Source organism: Hoplias malabaricus, chromosome Y (genome assembly GCF_029633855.1).
Source record: "Hoplias malabaricus isolate fHopMal1 chromosome Y, fHopMal1.hap1, whole genome shotgun sequence".
NCBI classification, from domain to species: Eukaryota; Metazoa; Chordata; class Actinopteri; order Characiformes; family Erythrinidae; genus Hoplias; species Hoplias malabaricus.
Window position 1 is genome coordinate 68,120,233 of NC_089820.1, and position 17,499 is coordinate 68,137,731.

General features: G+C 39.8%; 1 protein-coding gene across 1 annotated transcript; it reads right to left on the reverse strand.

The window, feature by feature from the left end:
* Positions 1-15,636: 15,636 nt before the first annotated feature.
* LOC136678504 (macrophage mannose receptor 1-like) lies at positions 15,637-16,922 on the reverse strand. The gene is made up of 3 exons (XM_066656552.1): positions 16,559-16,922; positions 16,118-16,459; positions 15,637-15,998 (listed from the first exon to the last, which is right to left on the reverse strand). Exons 1-3 carry the CDS (start codon positions 16,920-16,922, stop codon positions 15,637-15,639), a joined length of 1,068 nt encoding a protein of 355 aa, XP_066512649.1.
* Between the last annotated feature and the right edge of the window lie 577 nt (positions 16,923-17,499).

The following is a 17,499-nucleotide window of genomic DNA, read 5'->3' on the forward strand; positions in this document are numbered from 1 at the left end:
CTCAACAGACAGATCCAGAACGTTCCACTGCTGCTCCCCCCTTCTTTCTTCACTTCTTCATTTTGGGTCTGATCTCTGATGCTGACCAGATCTGTGTAGTTCTCCCTGCAGTGACTCTGAGCTTCGTACCAGGTCAGACTCTCCAGAACTAAACTATAGCTGAAGGTGGGGTCAGTAGCATCTGTGGAGGTTAAGGAATATAAAGATAGGAATAAATAATTAATAGACTGTGGTAGAATTAATTTGGCTGATGCCTCTGTAGATAATGATCAGTAGTTACCTTGTTTATAGCACATGAAAGTTCTGTTCACTGTGCACTTAAGGCTCTCCCATGATCCATCAGCCTTCACAGCAGCACAGCAGGGCCCTGTCCCACAGTCCCCTGTCAGATTCCTGAATGTAACATTATCACCATTAGACCATTTAGCTCTGGGCTGACTGTGGTACAGACCAATCCAAGGTGAATCAGTCGAGTTCTTGGCCAGATCACTGAGTGCAGCATTGTCTTCCTCACTGTACACAGTGACCAGGTCAGTGTAGTTTGTTCTGCACGCCGCTCGAGCCTCAGACCGATTCATCCTCTTCTCAATGAGGTGGAAAGTCCTGAGACGGCTTTGATCTGCAGGAAGAAGACCTGGAAACATATTCAGGAGTTAGTAGATAGTAGACGAGTAAAGACTATTACAGCAGCCCAAAGGTGACAACCTTCCTATTAATCCTTTTCATTTCAGAAGAAACTCTGTATAAGCAGGTGGACACCGACCAGCCACAACATTACTACCATTACTATTTCTACAATCATTGTACACTGGCTGTATATGTGCACACTGTAGGACTGCAGTCCATGCTTCCCCCTGCCCTTCAACAGTCAGGACCCCCACAGCAGGTATGATGGGGGTGGTGGATCATTTTCTCTGCTGTAGTGGCAGTTACAATGTGGTTAGTGTGTGTTACGCTGTTATGAGTGGATCAGACACAACAGTGCTGCTGGAGTTTTTAAACACTCAGTGTCACTGCTGGACTAAGAATAGCCCTTCAACCAAAATAACCACCACCCAACTCACACCTGCCCTGTGGGGGTCCTGACCGCTGAAGAACAGGGCGAAAGGGGAGTAACAAGTTAAAACTATAAAGAGCAACAGATGAAGCACACTCTGTAACTGTAGAAATACACAGTGCTCCTCAATAAACATTCATGCACTTATCTGAAGTTTAGATATCAATCGTTTTAAGAAAAGGTCTTTACCTGAGAGGAGGAGGAGGAGGAAGGTGAGGGTGGTTGCCATGGTAATGCGAAAAACTCCCACAGGTGCTGAATAGATGCCCTGTCCAAGGAAAGTGGAGAGGAGGGGTGTTAAAATGTCGGCACTGTGCAAGAAAAACACGTATCTCCCAAATATTAATGATCATAGGAGAAGGAAAAAACCTTCTCAAGTCAATGTAATAACAATGAAAGATGAATCTATTTTGGAGCATTTCTATTGGTCCATTCTTCATTAATGTTTCACACAGTGTTCAAATGAATCGACAAAAATGGAGATACGTGTTTTTAATTGTACAGCAACAATGTTAGAAAATGTGTAAAAACAAACACTCTATAAAACATCTCTCAGTGAACAGTTTGCTTCGTGCTGAAGTTAATTTTACTAATAACTAATCAATGATGTTGAACAGGTAAAGTCCAGAAAGATGCAGTGACACCAGTCTTACCTCATGAAGAACCAGTCCTTGAATAAATCAGAAATATCCAAACTACAGCTATAAAGGGATCCTCTGATGTCACAGCCTCAGGAGGAACGTGGGCAGGACCCAGTAAACAAATGTGTTGGAGGAACCAATGATCTGAAGCCAACAATACGTTTAAATGAAGAATACGGAGAGAAATCTTTTTCTAACATATGTTTTCATAAATAAACAATGAAATGAATATGTTTCTACAAGGTGACGTCTGTCAGATGTTGTACACACAGCTTGTTTTACCTCTAGAGAAGAGCATGAAATGAAATAGTAACTTTGCCCATCGCCAAGTGTGAACCTGGGGCTCCATCTGAAAGCTTTGGGATGATGAGGAGCACTGGAACTAATCCAACATCAGCTCCTGACTTCACTAAAGCTCTGTGACTGTGATCAGACGCTCACAGCAATGTTTCAACATCTAAAGCCTTTCCCCGAAGATCACAATAAAAAGTGCAGATACACAATTAATACCCTACATTCAGCATGAACAGTGCAGTGTCCCCAAACTTTTGGCCTTGTAAAACTGTATCAAGCTCCAGTGGGGCTTGTGAAGAGCAGGTGGGGTGCAGTTGGCTGTGCGTGTGGTCAAAGATATATTAAGAAAAAAATATGTAAATGGTAAGGTTCATGTTTATCTCGGTCTGTTTGTTTTTTCTTGATCACAGAGTGGGCCCATTGTTCTTTACTTTGCATATTTAATCAGTTTTACCGCTCTGGAGTCATAAAAACCCAGGGACAGAAGGCTAAAACAAATAAATGCTTTGCATACAGCACCCATCAAATGTTTGGACACACCCACTCAGGGAGGGTTTCCTTTATTTGGGGCCGTTTTCCACATGTTGTGAATGTACAGCACCAGTCAGAACTTTGAACATCTTCTCATTCAGGGGTTTCTCTTTGTGTTTTAATATTTTCTACGTTGTAAATGAATGTGGAAGACATTAAAACTCTGAAGGAACACATATGGAATTATGTAGTGAACCAATAAAATGTTAAAGAAAGCGGAATATGTTTAATACTTTAGACTCTTCACAGTAGCCCCCTGTTGCTTTGATGACAGCTTCACACACTCTCTCCGTTCTCTCAGTCGGCTTCATGAGGTCGTCACCTGGAACGGTTTTCAGTGAACAGCTGTGGCCTCGTCGAGAGTTCATCTGTAGAACCGCTCTCTTCTGAATGTGTCTGAGACTGTAACTGGGGTTGTGCAGATGTAGGGGCTGGTACACAGTTCTATACAGTGACTAACTCTACTCCAACAATCACTGATGAGGAGGTGTGTCCAAACTTTTGACTGGTACTGTACACTGAAAAAAAATAAATAAAAAGTTACACTTTCTATGAAGCACATATTTAGAAGCATTTAAATAAATGAGGTTATAGCTTTTTGTAACTTGGTAATAATACTTTGTACTAAACTCTACTAATGCCTCATCAGACTCTTATACTGAGCTATAATTGGTTATTTTTTAACTTATACATTTATCACTATTCATTATAAAGCCTTTTAAATGGATAATGACATGTGCATCATTATAAAACGCCTGTAATACATAGTATCAAATGTGAAATAAATATTGAAAATGTCCTCACTGTGGGCTTCAAGTCACTGATGGTTTACATTATTATTTATTAGAAAAACATAAGCAATAACTTTACACTCAATGATGTAATTTTAAACATTTATAATGTGTTTAAAGTCATTAATGTGTATTTTAGGTGGTTTATATTTGTGCACATTTCATTAACCATTTATAAGGCTTTATAATGAAGAGTGACACTATAATGAAGTGGTGTGTTCTCTTGCAGCAGTTTGTGAATGTGGCCGTCTAGTGTCCGCAGACCTTCACTGCAGCAGGTGATAAACACCACACTACAAACAGTTGTTTAATGATGTTTCATTAATGAGAACCATGTTCAGAAACTGAGGTGTTTTATGACACGCCGCAAAATAATAACTCTGTTCATTTTCTGTTTTTTTTTTTATTTTCACAAACATTTTGTGAACTCTACATTTCCACTTTCATTACGTCCACCACAAGCACAAAAGATAAAGGTACAAAAGGTAATAAATATTTTTTATATTAAAGTTTTGGTTTTGTATGAGTTTGAGTGGTCTTTATTATTCCTGACTTTTATTTCTGATTCCTGCAACAACTTTCAGACTCAGACAAAGTTTATTTAATAAATTTACAGAAAACATTGGTAAAAATTGGGCTATAAAAGAAAAGAAGCAGATTTTTCCCCATTTTTCTTTTTTATTTTGATCAATAAACTTCAGTCATTTACAGAAATGTAATTATTACAGAGAGACAATGAAGTTAATATTTTGTTTTATTAAAAAGATCATTCCCTGTTTAAATATTGATGTGTTTTTATATTCAATAATAACTCTCTTTTATCCCCATTTTTATGCCACTGTGCTTTTAATAAAGCATGATTTATGTAAATTAGCTCTATTCTGACTGGTTGCTGGAGGACACTCTTGCAGACACAGGGAGAACACACCACACTCCTCACAGACAGTCACCCGGAGGAAACCCACACAGACACAGAAAGAACACACCACACTCCTCACAGACAGTCACCCGGAGGAAACCCACACAGACACAGAGAGAACACACCACACTCCTTACAGACAGTCACCCGGAGGAAACCCACACAGACACAGAGAGAACACACCACACTCCTTACAGACAGTCACCCGGAGGAAACCCACGCAGACACAGGGAGAACACACCACACTCCTCACAGACAGTCACCCGGAGGAAACCCACACAGACACAGGGAGAACACACCACACTCCTCACAGACAGTCACCCGGAGGAAACCCACGCCGACATGGAGAGAGCACATCAAACTCACCATAACAGTTGTTATTATTATTAATTTATTTATTGTTTATTTGACGTCTATGTGGAGAAGAGTCTTGGCCTTGGAATTTTGAATCTGCTAAACTTGACCTCTAGATGGGAAACTGAGTTTGTGAAAAAATGTAAACAGAAACGACAAGCTCCATTTTTGATTTCCCGATTTGGACTGCACATGAGCAAACATCATATCTTGTTGGAGCAATTGTAAAGAGACACAGCCCTTTTTTTGTCTGAACGTCACGTCTGTCCCACGTCGTTATTCGTCACGTTTTGTTTAAACAGAACAATACCTCAACACGGAGATAGTAAGTTATAAATAAACACACTTTGCCGGTGTTCCCGTTGTTTAAAACTGTAAAGGACAGCGAGGAAAGACTAACTCTGTTTAGAACACATTTGCTCATTCTTAGTATGGGGCTCTAAATATAATCTTGATCAGAATTTATAATTCCTGTGCAGAAAAATCGCACCAAAATCACAGCCTTGTGCTTCAGTGTTAAGAGTGGCCTGTGTAAGAGACACAGGACTCACAACTGGGTTCTTCCGCCTTAATCCCCTCTAATTCATAACTAGGACTGTTGCAGTTTAATGGAGGAACCTAAAGGCGAGGCCTTAATAAATGTAGCCAGCCAAATTAGTGATGTGTCGGTCGCGAACGAACCGGTTCAAAGAGCCGGCTCTTGTAAGTGAACGATGAGAGCCGGTTCCCGTCTAAGACCGAGCCATTTTTTTTAAGGCTTGTCATTCAACCAATCAGAGAACAACAAGCAAGCTCCAACCCTCCAAGCTGAGACACTTGGTTTTCCCGAATGCCAATCTGCCTTCCAAAAAATAGTTGAAGAAAATGTTCAATCAGTTAAATGTTTGTTGACAGTTGTGGTTGTTTTAATCACTACCGTTGAATGCTGCTGTACAAGACAGCCATAAAAACAATTGGCCATTGCTACACTTTTTATTATTTTTAATATTGAACAATAATATTTTATCCATATAGTCAGTAGGTAATACTGTTCTGTACCAGTGGAAATAAGTGGTAAAACAAAGAGTCTTTTAGGATCCGAAAGAGCCGGCTCCCCAAAAAGAGCCGAAATTCCCATCACTAAGCCAAATGGCTACACGAGAAATAAAAAAGATCAAACACAATTTCCAGGATATAGAATTAGAAGCAGTGAACACACAAATGATCAGCCCAAAATAGAGAACATCAGAAATGCTCGCAAAGAGCCTGATCAGTTAATGCCACTGTATGCAAAAACAACAGCAGAACTTGCTGCAGTCAAAGATGAACTCAAATTGTCTCAGCACCTGCAGTCAGAGACAGAAAGCAAGCTAAACATTGCTAAAGCAGAGCTAGAGGATGTACCCTCACAGCTATTTAGCAACCAACAGAGGACTACTCACACTCATAGGGAGCTGCAGAATTCAAAGTCCAAAGTTATTCCTGAGTCACCTTTCCCAGCACCAACAGCCCCTACACCAGCTCCACCATTGGAGGCTAACAGAGTCTTCCCAAACACAGCTGAACATGGGTTCTCTCAGTTTAGCTATGTGCCCTCAGCACAGTACCAGACTACCTCCTACAGGGACCTGGACAGAATCGCGCACCACATAACGTGCTTCGAGTCAACGTCGGATGGCTCAAATGAAATCTATTTGTACCTAAAAGATATAGATTACTTTTTGCAAAGGTTCCCCAGAGCCACGGTAGATGACAGAATCTGCCTGATCAGAATGACATCAAGCAGGGCAGTCAACAGTTTCACTGAACGGCAACCCAACTATGTCAGGAAACAATATGATGTGCTCTGTGACGCTTTGGAGAATAAGTTCTCCAATCAGCTTTCACAGGCAGACACACCATCAGTACTATCACTATAGACAAGTATAGTTCGGGCCCTGAAATGAACCGGGAATGGAAGTAGAGTTGAATTTCAAAACACTGTTTGTCCTAAATCTCCATCCCAACACTAGTCATTATCTAGGGGTTGCAGCATGTCCACGCACCTTGTCTAGAAAACAGCTGCGTGACTTAGCACTCAGAGGCTTTTTTAAAGACCAGCAAACTTTAAACCAATGGCCAGGAATACCACAAAATGTTTGCCGTTAGACTCAGCCTTCCCCCATGGAGCTAGACTAAGCACCTAAGGCTGAATCATGGTATCCAAAACCCTCTCCATCTCACAGGCTTACAGAAAATCAGGAGAATAATGAACCATTACAATCCAATAGGAGTTCTCCTCACTCCAGTCCTCAATGGTCAGGTGAAACCCAACATCACTCAAACCCCTGTGTTAATCCGTTAATGTCAGGGCACCGTCAGAATAAATTCCCGGCCAGTAGACATGAAAAGCCAGCACCTAAGGAAAATATGTGGACTACGGGTGTCCCCAAAACTCGCACACATGTGGCGAAACCCTAGATAAAAGCCCGTCCTAATTCGAGTAACGAGAACAGGGATGAGAACTGGCACCAGTGTGAAAGCTCAGATGATCCCTCAAGTATCCCTTTGACCATTTTAATATTTTTTGCCATAAAACTCATTTGTTTAAAATAATTCTCATGTCTTTATATTATTTGTTTATTACAGTCACATGTTTTTTATATTATTTGTTTATTGCAGTAACATGTCTGTATATTTTTGCCTCTGGGGAAATGTCCCATGCCTGATCTATGAAAAAGTGATTTCTCCATCATTCCCCCCTTTCACGACTACTAGTCGTGAACCACTGCATCTTCTTATAAGTGTAAATAAAGGTGCATATATGCATTTATATATATATATTGTGTATAATAGCTGGATATATGTGTCTAAATAATACAGACTAAAAATAAACTAAGTAAAACATACCATAATATATCATCATTCCTCCCCAGACAGGTCATACTATTGTATGATAGAATATCAGGCAGATACCCTTAATAAAACACGTTCCAGCATGGACGGCCATAACAACTTTTAGAAATGTCGACTGTGCTTGGACAAACTGTCCTGGGTGACTTTAAGAGTCAGTCAACACTGGAGTCTGACACAGCTTATATTCTTAGACCATGCTCATCAATGAAGCACAAACCCTCTCTTGGGTAATAGGTCCATAAAGTCCATAAATCGTCAGGCCCTCCTTTCTCCCATTATATGGACATTTCACGACTGCTCAGGTCTTATAGCCCTGTCTTCACACCCTTTCACAGTCTTTGGGGCTAATCAGCCAATTCCCAATAGGTCAAATTACATCCTAATATTGACTACCATGCAATACAGAGTCTATCTGGGTGTAATGTATATGTAAATATTTAGCAAGCTTAACTATCCCTGTTCCTAATAAACAAGAATGGCATGTGCAACTGCATTTTCTCATGAGTAAATACAAATGAATATATGGATAAAAGAGTACAGCAAATAATAACCAAAGGAATAACACGAGTAAATACATGGAAAACATAAAACATGCAACGAAGCTGTTTGCTCCTGAAGATGTTGTCTTCTACCTATTGTGATTTTACATCACGTAGATAGGCACGTTGCTGACGTATAGGGAGAGGTTCCCAGCACAAGTCAGATGACTTGACGATCCGAGTTGGTGTAAGGTCGGACATGACATGTCACACAAATAGTTTGAGGAGATCCACTGGATTGTACAAGTTGAAGTACGGGATACTGTCCTGTGAGTCCAGACATAATTTTACCCACCATGCTGCGAATAAATGGCATAACACAACTTCCCAATAAAAACAAAATAAGAAGAAACAAAAGCAAAAACATACCCTTTATGTCTGTAACTGTATCATTAGCTCCTAAATTCTGATATTTCACAAAATAATCTTGCTCTATCTTGGACTGATTGAGGTGATGTACCATTATTAGTGCCAAGGCACAACGTATCTTATGAAACTGTTGTCTTAGTTTTGTTGAAGCTGGATTAACACAATTTGGAATTTGAGTACAGTTAGATATACCTGGCTTATGTAAGCATTAAGTACATTGTATTCTCCTGGTGAAACACTTAATGTCCCCATGCAAACCTGCTGACTATTTATTGGACAGTAGCGTTCACAAACTAATCCTTCTGATGTGTTCCAGGACTGCTTTACTGCAGAATATACTAGAGATAAGACTACTGCTCGCTTCTCACGTTCGAGTGAAATTAGAACTAGACCTGTGTCATTTATTCTGACCTGTGTGGATGTGTATAGTGGTGTGAACATGTGTATCATTCAGGTTACCTTGTGGGTCATAATTTGTGTAAGAAATACCTGCAGACAGAATGATTATCACAATGATGCTGGACAACATAAACAATACACAAGTGATTCCCTTCAGTCCACAAAGTCCAGGATGTCTAAATGGATGCCAACCAGGCATAATGTCAAATTATACAGTCAGAGTTAATGAGTTGTCCTGTTATTTTGTTACTGCAGCAGAGGCGGTGCTTGGCTCACTCCTCAAACTGAGCTAAAAAATAAAAATAAAAATGAGTCTGGATGACTGTTTGCCAGCCATTGCCTAGACTCTAGTGACGCTCCTAGTTACCGGTCTTTGTTCTCTGCTCGGACCTGGCTTGATGACGTCTGTGTCTGTGCTTTGTTGTTGCACAGTGGATGTAGCTGATGGGAGTGTTTTTTTTTTGTTTGTTTTTTTCTTCACTTGACATACCCTTGTAGTCCTTTTTGCAACTGTTCAAGGTTGGGGCCACAGGTGGGTCCCTTTAAATATGTTACTGGCATTGGTCGACCAGTTAACATTTCATGAGGCGTTAGGTGAGTGACTCTGTTGGTTGACATTCTCATGCTCATCAATGATAAAGGTTTTTTTCTGTTTTCTATCTGCCATAATCTTTGCAATCTTTGCACGAATTATTTCATTTTGCCTTTCTACTCTGCCTTGTGACTGAGGATGATAAACACACCCTAGTCTGTGTTTGATTCTCAGTGCTTGTGAAATTTTTGAATCACTTTTTTCACAAAGTGTTAACCATTTACGCTAATTGGCTTTACTAGTTCTTTATTTACCATTGTTGAGGCAACCAAATTTATATACTCCCCCCTTAGGTCTCCTGGGCACCTTCAATACCATTCTTGACTCTGGCAATCACAACTGTAGTGGCCTGGCTTACCACAAGTCCAGCAGTATACAGGAGATCTCTGATACAGTTGTGCTTCTGGCTGTCTTGTGTGCTGCACACTTTATTTCAGGGGCATACGGTGGGGGTCTATCTTTAACTCCCTGTCTTCCTTCGTCACTGTATCTCTTATCTTTTCCAGGAAATTCCCTTTCTTTCTCCTGAACTTTTTCCTCTCATTTTAATTGCATGGGTTTCAAAAGCTTGTTATTTATTGCTAAGCAATGTAATTTTCTCTCTACCTGGGCCTTAGTTCTAGTAATTTTCCTTTCCACCATCTCTCTCACCTCCTGACATAATTCAACATCAAATGAACTTCTAAGTGGCCATTGCTTTTCTTTTTTAGCTGTTTTTTTTATTCCACTGCTTCATGCATTCTGACAATTCTACCTTCGTTCCCACCCCTTCAGACAACATCAGGAAAAATGGTGTAATATCTTTTTTCGGGATTTATTAAGTTATTCCCCATTTTTACTTCACTGCTTCAACTTAAACTGTGTGTTCATAGTGTAATTAAAATAAACCTGTGTTGTGTATATGTGTGAGAATAAATTCACACTTCCCTTACTCAGTTTGGCTTCTCTCTCTCTCTCTCTCTCTCTCTCTCTCTCTCTCTCTCTCTCTCTCTCTCTCTCTCTCTCTCTCTCTCTCTCTCCTTCTACCTTGTATTGATGGCACCACCTGCTTTCAGCTTTATTCTGATGGTCCTGTAACACAAATCTGCTTGACAAAAATATATACATGTTAATTTATCCACATTAATTCCCTACCTTATTTTATGTGTATGTTATTCCAATTATTACTGGTATCATTTATATAATTTAAGCTCAGCAGACGTGTATCTCTTAATTCTCATCCTGTCTCTTTGTACACACACAATGCTCTCCTGCAGCTGCATTCCTTTGAGTGGGTCTGGGGTTAAGCAAAAACTCCATAAACGCACTACACCCATTGGAAAAAAAAAACCTAGTTCAAACACACCCAATCTCAGGAGCTCCAAACCCCTGTACAGCACTATACATCAATATTTTTTATAAATGTATATTTTTAATTTCCCCAAATAACTATTATTTTCCATTTTAGACCAAATCAACGTGGCTTTTATCAGTACGTCACAAATCAAAGTCCTGTCATTTCTCTCTTTTTCAAGAGTGAATTTTAGGCCTTAGACACTTGTCAGAGGAGACCCCCCCGACAAAGCATAAGATCTCAAAGATGCAGCGAAATTGAGAGGAACTTTAGACCGTGATCTCTTCTTTTTCCCAATAAAAGCCATCATATGGAGACTTCAAAATTTTTCTCCTTTTTCTCCAATACTAATTTACCCATGATTACACCTTACAATTTCCCCAATGTACTCTCAGCTTTAACCCCTTGCTCTCCTTTTTTCTATTCTCAGCATCTAAAAAACATCTTTCTGGAGCTCATTTTCTACTGTTTTCGCAGCATCAATACAGTGTTCGTCAACAGTGTTTCGAGTGGGCACCCCTAATTAAATCTCAGTATCACACCTCCAGTTTCTCATCAAACTGACCCAAAAATCACCTAGTGAATTTCTCAGGATTTACGGTCGGGCTAATCCCACCTCTAATAAAGAGGGCTTAATCCAATCTGCAGCATCCTTTCTTTATTTAACTTAACTATTAACCATTACTTGACCATAAACAAACAAACACACAACACTTTAACTCTTGGTACCTTTCATGCACATTTTTCTCTCTCTTTCTGTGCACTTTTATTTTTCCTTCTTTTTTATCTATTCTTTTCTGAGCTCTTTCTCTTTCTTATTATTACTTTTTATTCAGCCAAGGGTTTTTTAAGCATTTTAGTCTTTTTATGCTTGCGGCCTTTTCCCTGAGCTTCCACTCTGCAGTTGTGTAAGTCTCAGCAGCTTTTTAAAGGACCAACAACTGTATTTTTGTATAATTTTGGACTTTTTAAGGCTGTTTTTTCCCTTAAACTCCTTTTTTTTCAAAAGTTTTTTAATCATGCCTCTCTTCCAATAAGCCTTCTTTACATAACGAACTGCATTACAACCTTTTGTGGCAGAGAGACAAGCTCATCAATATGCAGAATTTATATGAAAAAAGGCTCTGCTTACCCGTTTTATGATGCGCTACGATGAGGTTGGTTCTCTCACCCCCAAAACGAAATGCACAAGTTCTGGTGCTGATAACGATCTTTTGCCACCGGTCGGGGTCTCTCAGAGTCCCCTTAGTACGGGCCACCAAAATGTCCTTACCACGACGTATTAATCTTATATCTAGTCTAAACTATAATACTTAAAAGAATAAGTTCAAATAAAAGTTTCTAGTTCTTTTTAAAGATACTTGAAATATGAAGACGACTTCTTGGAAGATCAGCAGGCTCTTTATTTTCTTAAAGCATTGGAGAGCAGTCTCAGAAGCCTCCTGCAGAATCACTCACAATGAGATACTGAAGACCACAGTTTACATACACTTTTTGGGGTGAGATCATCTCGCCCCTCCTATTTTTTTAAATTAAGTTGCATTCCATAGAACCCCAATTAAAATGATACCCTCATCTTCTAGGTATGCAGTGTATTATAGGAGCCCAATTAAAAGGTCATCCTTATCTTCTATGGATGTCTTATCACGCTGTACCAAACACTCTCATGCTACCATTTGCCTTTTTTCCCACAGAGTTCAGGCCTGAGTTTTAAACTCAAGTATCCCTTTGACCATTTTAATATTTTTTGCCATAAAACTCATTTGTTTAAAATAATTCTCATGTCTTTATACTATTTGTTTATTACAGTCACATGTTTTCTATATTATTTGTTTATTGCAGTAACATGTTTTCTATATTATTTGTTTATTACAGTCACGTGTTTTCTATATTATTTGTTTATTACAGTCACATGTTTTCTATATTATTTGTTTATTACAGTCACATGTTTTCTATATTATTTGTTTATTACAGTCACATGTTTTCTATATTATTTGTTTATTACAGTCACATGTTTTCTATATTATTTGTTTATTGCAGTAACATGTTTTCTATATTATTTGTTTATTGCAGTAACATGTTTTCTATATTATTTGTTTATTGCAGTAACATGTTTTCTATATTATTTGTTTATTACAGTCACGTGTTTTCTATATTATTTGTTTATTGCAGTAACATGTTTTCTATATTATTTGTTTATTGCAGTAACATGTTTTCTATATTATTTGTTTATTACAGTCACGTGTTTTCTATATTATTTGTTTATTACAGTAACATGTTTTCTATATTATTTGTTTATTACAGTCACATGTTTTCTATATTATTTGTTTATTACAGTCACATGTTTTCTATATTATTTGTTTATTACAGTCACGTGTTTTCTATATTATTTGTTTATTGCAGTAACATGTTTTCTATATTATTTGTTTATTGCAGTAACATGTTTTCTATATTATTTGTTCATTGCAGTAACATGTTTTCTATATTATTTGTTTATTGCAGTAACATGTTTTCTATATTATTTGTTTATTGCAGTAACATATTTTCTATATTATTTGTTTATTACAGTCACGTGTTTTCTATATTATTTGTTTATTGCAGTAACATGTTTTCTATATTATTTGTTTATTGCAGTAACATGTTTTCTATATTATTTGTTTATTGCAGTAACATGTTTTTTATATTATTTGTTTATTGCAGTAACATGTTTTCTATATTATTTGTTTATTACAGTCACATGTTTTCTATATTATTTGTTTATTACAGTCACATGTTTTCTATATTATTTGTTTATTGCAGTAACATGTTTTCTATATTATTTGTTTATTGCAGTAACATGTTTTCTATATTATTTGTTTATTGCAGTAACATGTTTTCTATATTATTTGGTTATTGCAGTAACATGTCTGTATATTTTTGCCTCTGGGGAAATGTCCCATGCCTGATCTATGAAAAAGTGGATTCTCCATCAATACTCAAGGACACTTCACACTTCAGCAGTTACAGGGGATGAATAGCTATTTTCTGACTGTACACATTTAATCTGTAATTTCTATCTGTAAAAGCTTAAGTTTATTATTGTTTTACTCTGTTATTCGTCCCCTGTAACAACTGCTGAAGTGTGAAGTGTCCTTGAGTGTCATGAAAGACGAGTATAAATAAAGTGTATTATTATAATTATTTATTTAAAAAATCTATATTTCTGTGCAACAGAAGAATAACTGGGGGATTTGGAGCTCCTCTCAGCCCATGGACTGTGAAATAAAAGTAGAGGACAGAAACTTTAGAACACTGGCCCTTTACTGCAGCAGCAGGGATCTCACAGTCACTTCAGTTATTGTTTAATTAGACTGTATTTATCAGTGGCTAATTAAAGTTTGTCCTTATGAGCGAATAGATACAGGTACTTAACTGCAGTCATTTAATCAAATATAAAATAATTATTATAAATAAATAAATAAATAAATAAATAAATCCAAACATTGGTAAGTGGTGTGTTCTCTTGCAGCAGTTTGTGAATGTGGCCGTCTAGTGTCCGCAGACCTTCACTGCAGCAGGTGATAAACACCACACTACAAACAGTTAATTGTTGTTTCATTAATGAGAACCATGTTCAGAAACTGAGGTGATTTGTGACACGCCGCGAAATAATAAATATTTACATTTTTTATTACTTTTTTTTTTCACAAACATTTTGTGAACTCTACATTTCCACTTTCATTACGTCCACCACAAGCACAAAAGATAAAGGTACAAAAGGTAATAATTCCATCCATCCATCCATTATCTGTAACCCTTATCCAATTTAGGGTCGCGGGGGGTCCAGAGCCTACCTGGAATCATCGGGCGCAAGGCGGGAATACACCCTGGAGGGGACGCCAGTCTTTCACAGGGCAACACAGACACACACACACGGACACACTGCAACTTGTGTTTTTGGACTGTGGGAGGAAACTGGAGCACCCGGAGGAAACCCACGCGGACACGGGGAGAACACACCAACTCCTCACAGACAGTCAACCGGAGCGGGAATCGAACCCACAACCTCCAGGCCCCTGGAGCTGTGTGACTGCGACACTATCTGCTGCGCCACCGTGCCACCCAGGTAATAATTCATTTTTTATATTAACGTTTTGGTCTTTATTATTCCTGACTTTTATTTCTGATTCCTGCAACAACATTCTGACTCAGACATTCATTCATTCATTCATTATCTGTAACCCTTATCCAGTTCAGGGTCACGGTGGGTCCAGAGCCTACCTGGAATCATTGGGCGCAAGGCGGGAACACACCCTGGAGGGGGCGCCAGTCCTTCACAGGGCAACACAGACACACACACATTCACTCACACACTCACACCTACAGACACTTTTGAGTTGTCAATCCACCTACCAACGTGTGTTATAAAATAGAAGCAGAATTTTCCCCACTTTTGTTTTACTTTTTTTCTTTTAATTTTGATCAATAAATGTCAGTAATTTACAGAAATGTAATTATTATACCACACAGACACAGGGAGAACACAACACACTCCTCACAGACAGTCACCCGGAGGAAACCCACGCAGACACAGGGAGAACACACCACACTCCTCACAGACAGTCACCCGGAGGAAACCCACGCAGACACAGGGAGAACACACCACACTCCTCACAGACAGTCACCCGGAGGAAACCCACACAGACACAGGGAGAACACATCACACTCCTCACAGACAGTCACCCGGAGGAAACCTACACAGACACAGGGAGAACACACCACACTCCTCACAGACAGTCACCCAGAGGAAACCCCCGCAGACACAGGGAGAACACACCACACTCCTCACATACAGTCACCCAGAGTGGGACTCAAACCCACAACCTCCAGGACCCTGGAGCTGTGACAGAGACATTACCTGCTGGTCCACTGTGCTCTCAGAGGAAGAGGTTAAATAAAGAAGATTAATTTACTTCACACAGAACCCTGTATTTTGACCTGCAGTCTCTATCACGCCATTTAAAGCCTTGCTCTGTGTCGATTGCCCCACAGTTCTGAGACAGTGGAGCCTCTGGTGATCTCCCACCGACCCAGTTACTAAAGGGTCCCACAGAGATCCCATTCGTCCAGATCCAGAACCCAAAGAGTCGACTCTGTCCGAGCCCCAGCCACAGAGTCCCAGAGACACCCCTCCTCCTGAGCTCTCTCTCCACCTCTTTCTGGTCCAGGTCAGACTCAATGCGCAGGACACTGCTCCTGTTCTCTTTACTACAGTAGTCCAGAGCACTCTCCCAGTTCATAGGCTCAGCACTCACATGGATGTACGCTGTGAGAGACGGAGTTACAAACACAAGAGGATGTTTTAGAGTGGGATCAGAGACACTGATGAACATAAGATGTGTTTTATTCTGAGAATGAGAGAGTGATTGTGAAGTCTTGACTTACTGCGGTAGCACAGAGCAGACTGAGAGTTATCGCATGGCGCTGAGTTCCATTTCCCATTTCTCAGATATGTACAGTTTGATGTTGATGATGGTGCTCGAGGCTGATACGTCCCCCAGTTCCTGTAGGCAGAGCGTCCTCCATCACTCCACTCCCAGTCGTCCCTCAACAGACCGATCCAGAATGATCCACTGCTGTACCTCCCTTCTTTCTTCACTTCTTCATTTTGGGTCTGATCTCTGATGCTGACCAGATCAGTGTAGAGCTCCCTGCAGTGACTCTGAGCTTCGTACCAGGTCAGATTCTTCAGAACTAAACTATAGCGGAAGGTGAGGTCAGTAGCATCTGTGGAGGTTAAGGAATATAAAGATAGGAATAAATAATTAACAGACTGTGGTAGAATTAATTTGGCTGATGTCTCTGTAGTTAATGATCAGTAGTTACCTTGTTTATAGCACATGAAAGTTCTGTTCTCTGTGCACTTAAGACTTTCCCATGATCCATCAGCCTTCACAGCAGCACAGCAGAGCCCTGTCCCACAGTCCCCTTTCAGATCACTGAATGTAAAATTATCACCATTAGACCATTTAGCACTGGGCTGACTGTGGTACAGACCAATCCAAGGTAGAAATGTCGAGTTCTTGACCAGATCACTGAGTGCAGCATTGTCTTCCTCACTGTACACAGTGACCAGGTCAATGTAGTTTGTTCTGCACGCCGCTCGAGCCTCAGACTGATTCATCCTCTTCTCAATGAGGTGGAAAGTCCTGAGACGGCTTTGATCCGCAGGAAGAAGACCTGGAAACATATTCAGGAGTTAGTAGATAGTAGAAGAGTAAAGACCATTACAGCAGCCCAAAGGTGACAGCCTCCCTATTAATCCTTTTCATTTCAGAAGAAACTCTGTATAAGCAGGTGGACACCGACCAGCCACAACATTACTATCATTACTATTTCTACAATCATTGTACACTGGCTGTGTATGTGCACACTGTAGGACTGCAGTCCATACTTTGCTGCCCCCTGCCCTTCAACAGTCAGGACCCCCACAGCTGGTATGATGGGGGTGGTGGATCATTTTCTCTGCTGTAGTGGCAGTTACAATGTGGTTAGTGTGTGTTACGCTGTTATGAGTGGATCAGACACAGCGATGCTGCTGGAGTTCTTAAACACTCAGTGTCACTGCTGGACTGAGAATAGCCCTTCAACCAAAGTAACCACAACCCAACTCACACCTGCCCTGTGGGGGTCCTGACCGCTGAAGAACAGGGCGAAAGGGGAGTAACAAGTGAAAAGAATGAAGAGCAACAGATGAAGCACACTCTGTAACTGAAAGCATGAGCATGAAACGAAATGGTAACTTTGCCCTGGGGCTCCATCTGAAA

Excerpts from the sequence above, each read along its gene's own strand:
- LOC136678504 (XM_066656552.1), bottom strand. The coding sequence starts at position 16,922 with ATGTTTCCAGGTCTTCTTCCTGCGGATCAAAGCCGTCTCAGGACTTTC. Across the intron at positions 16,460-16,558 it reads TTTCATGTGCTATAAACAAG|ATGCTACTGACCTCACCTTC; the intron begins GTAACTACTGAT and ends TAACCTCCACAG. Across the intron at positions 15,999-16,117 it reads GTCTGCTCTGTGCTACCGCA|CGTACATCCATGTGAGTGCT; the intron begins GTAAGTCAAGAC and ends CGTCTCTCACAG.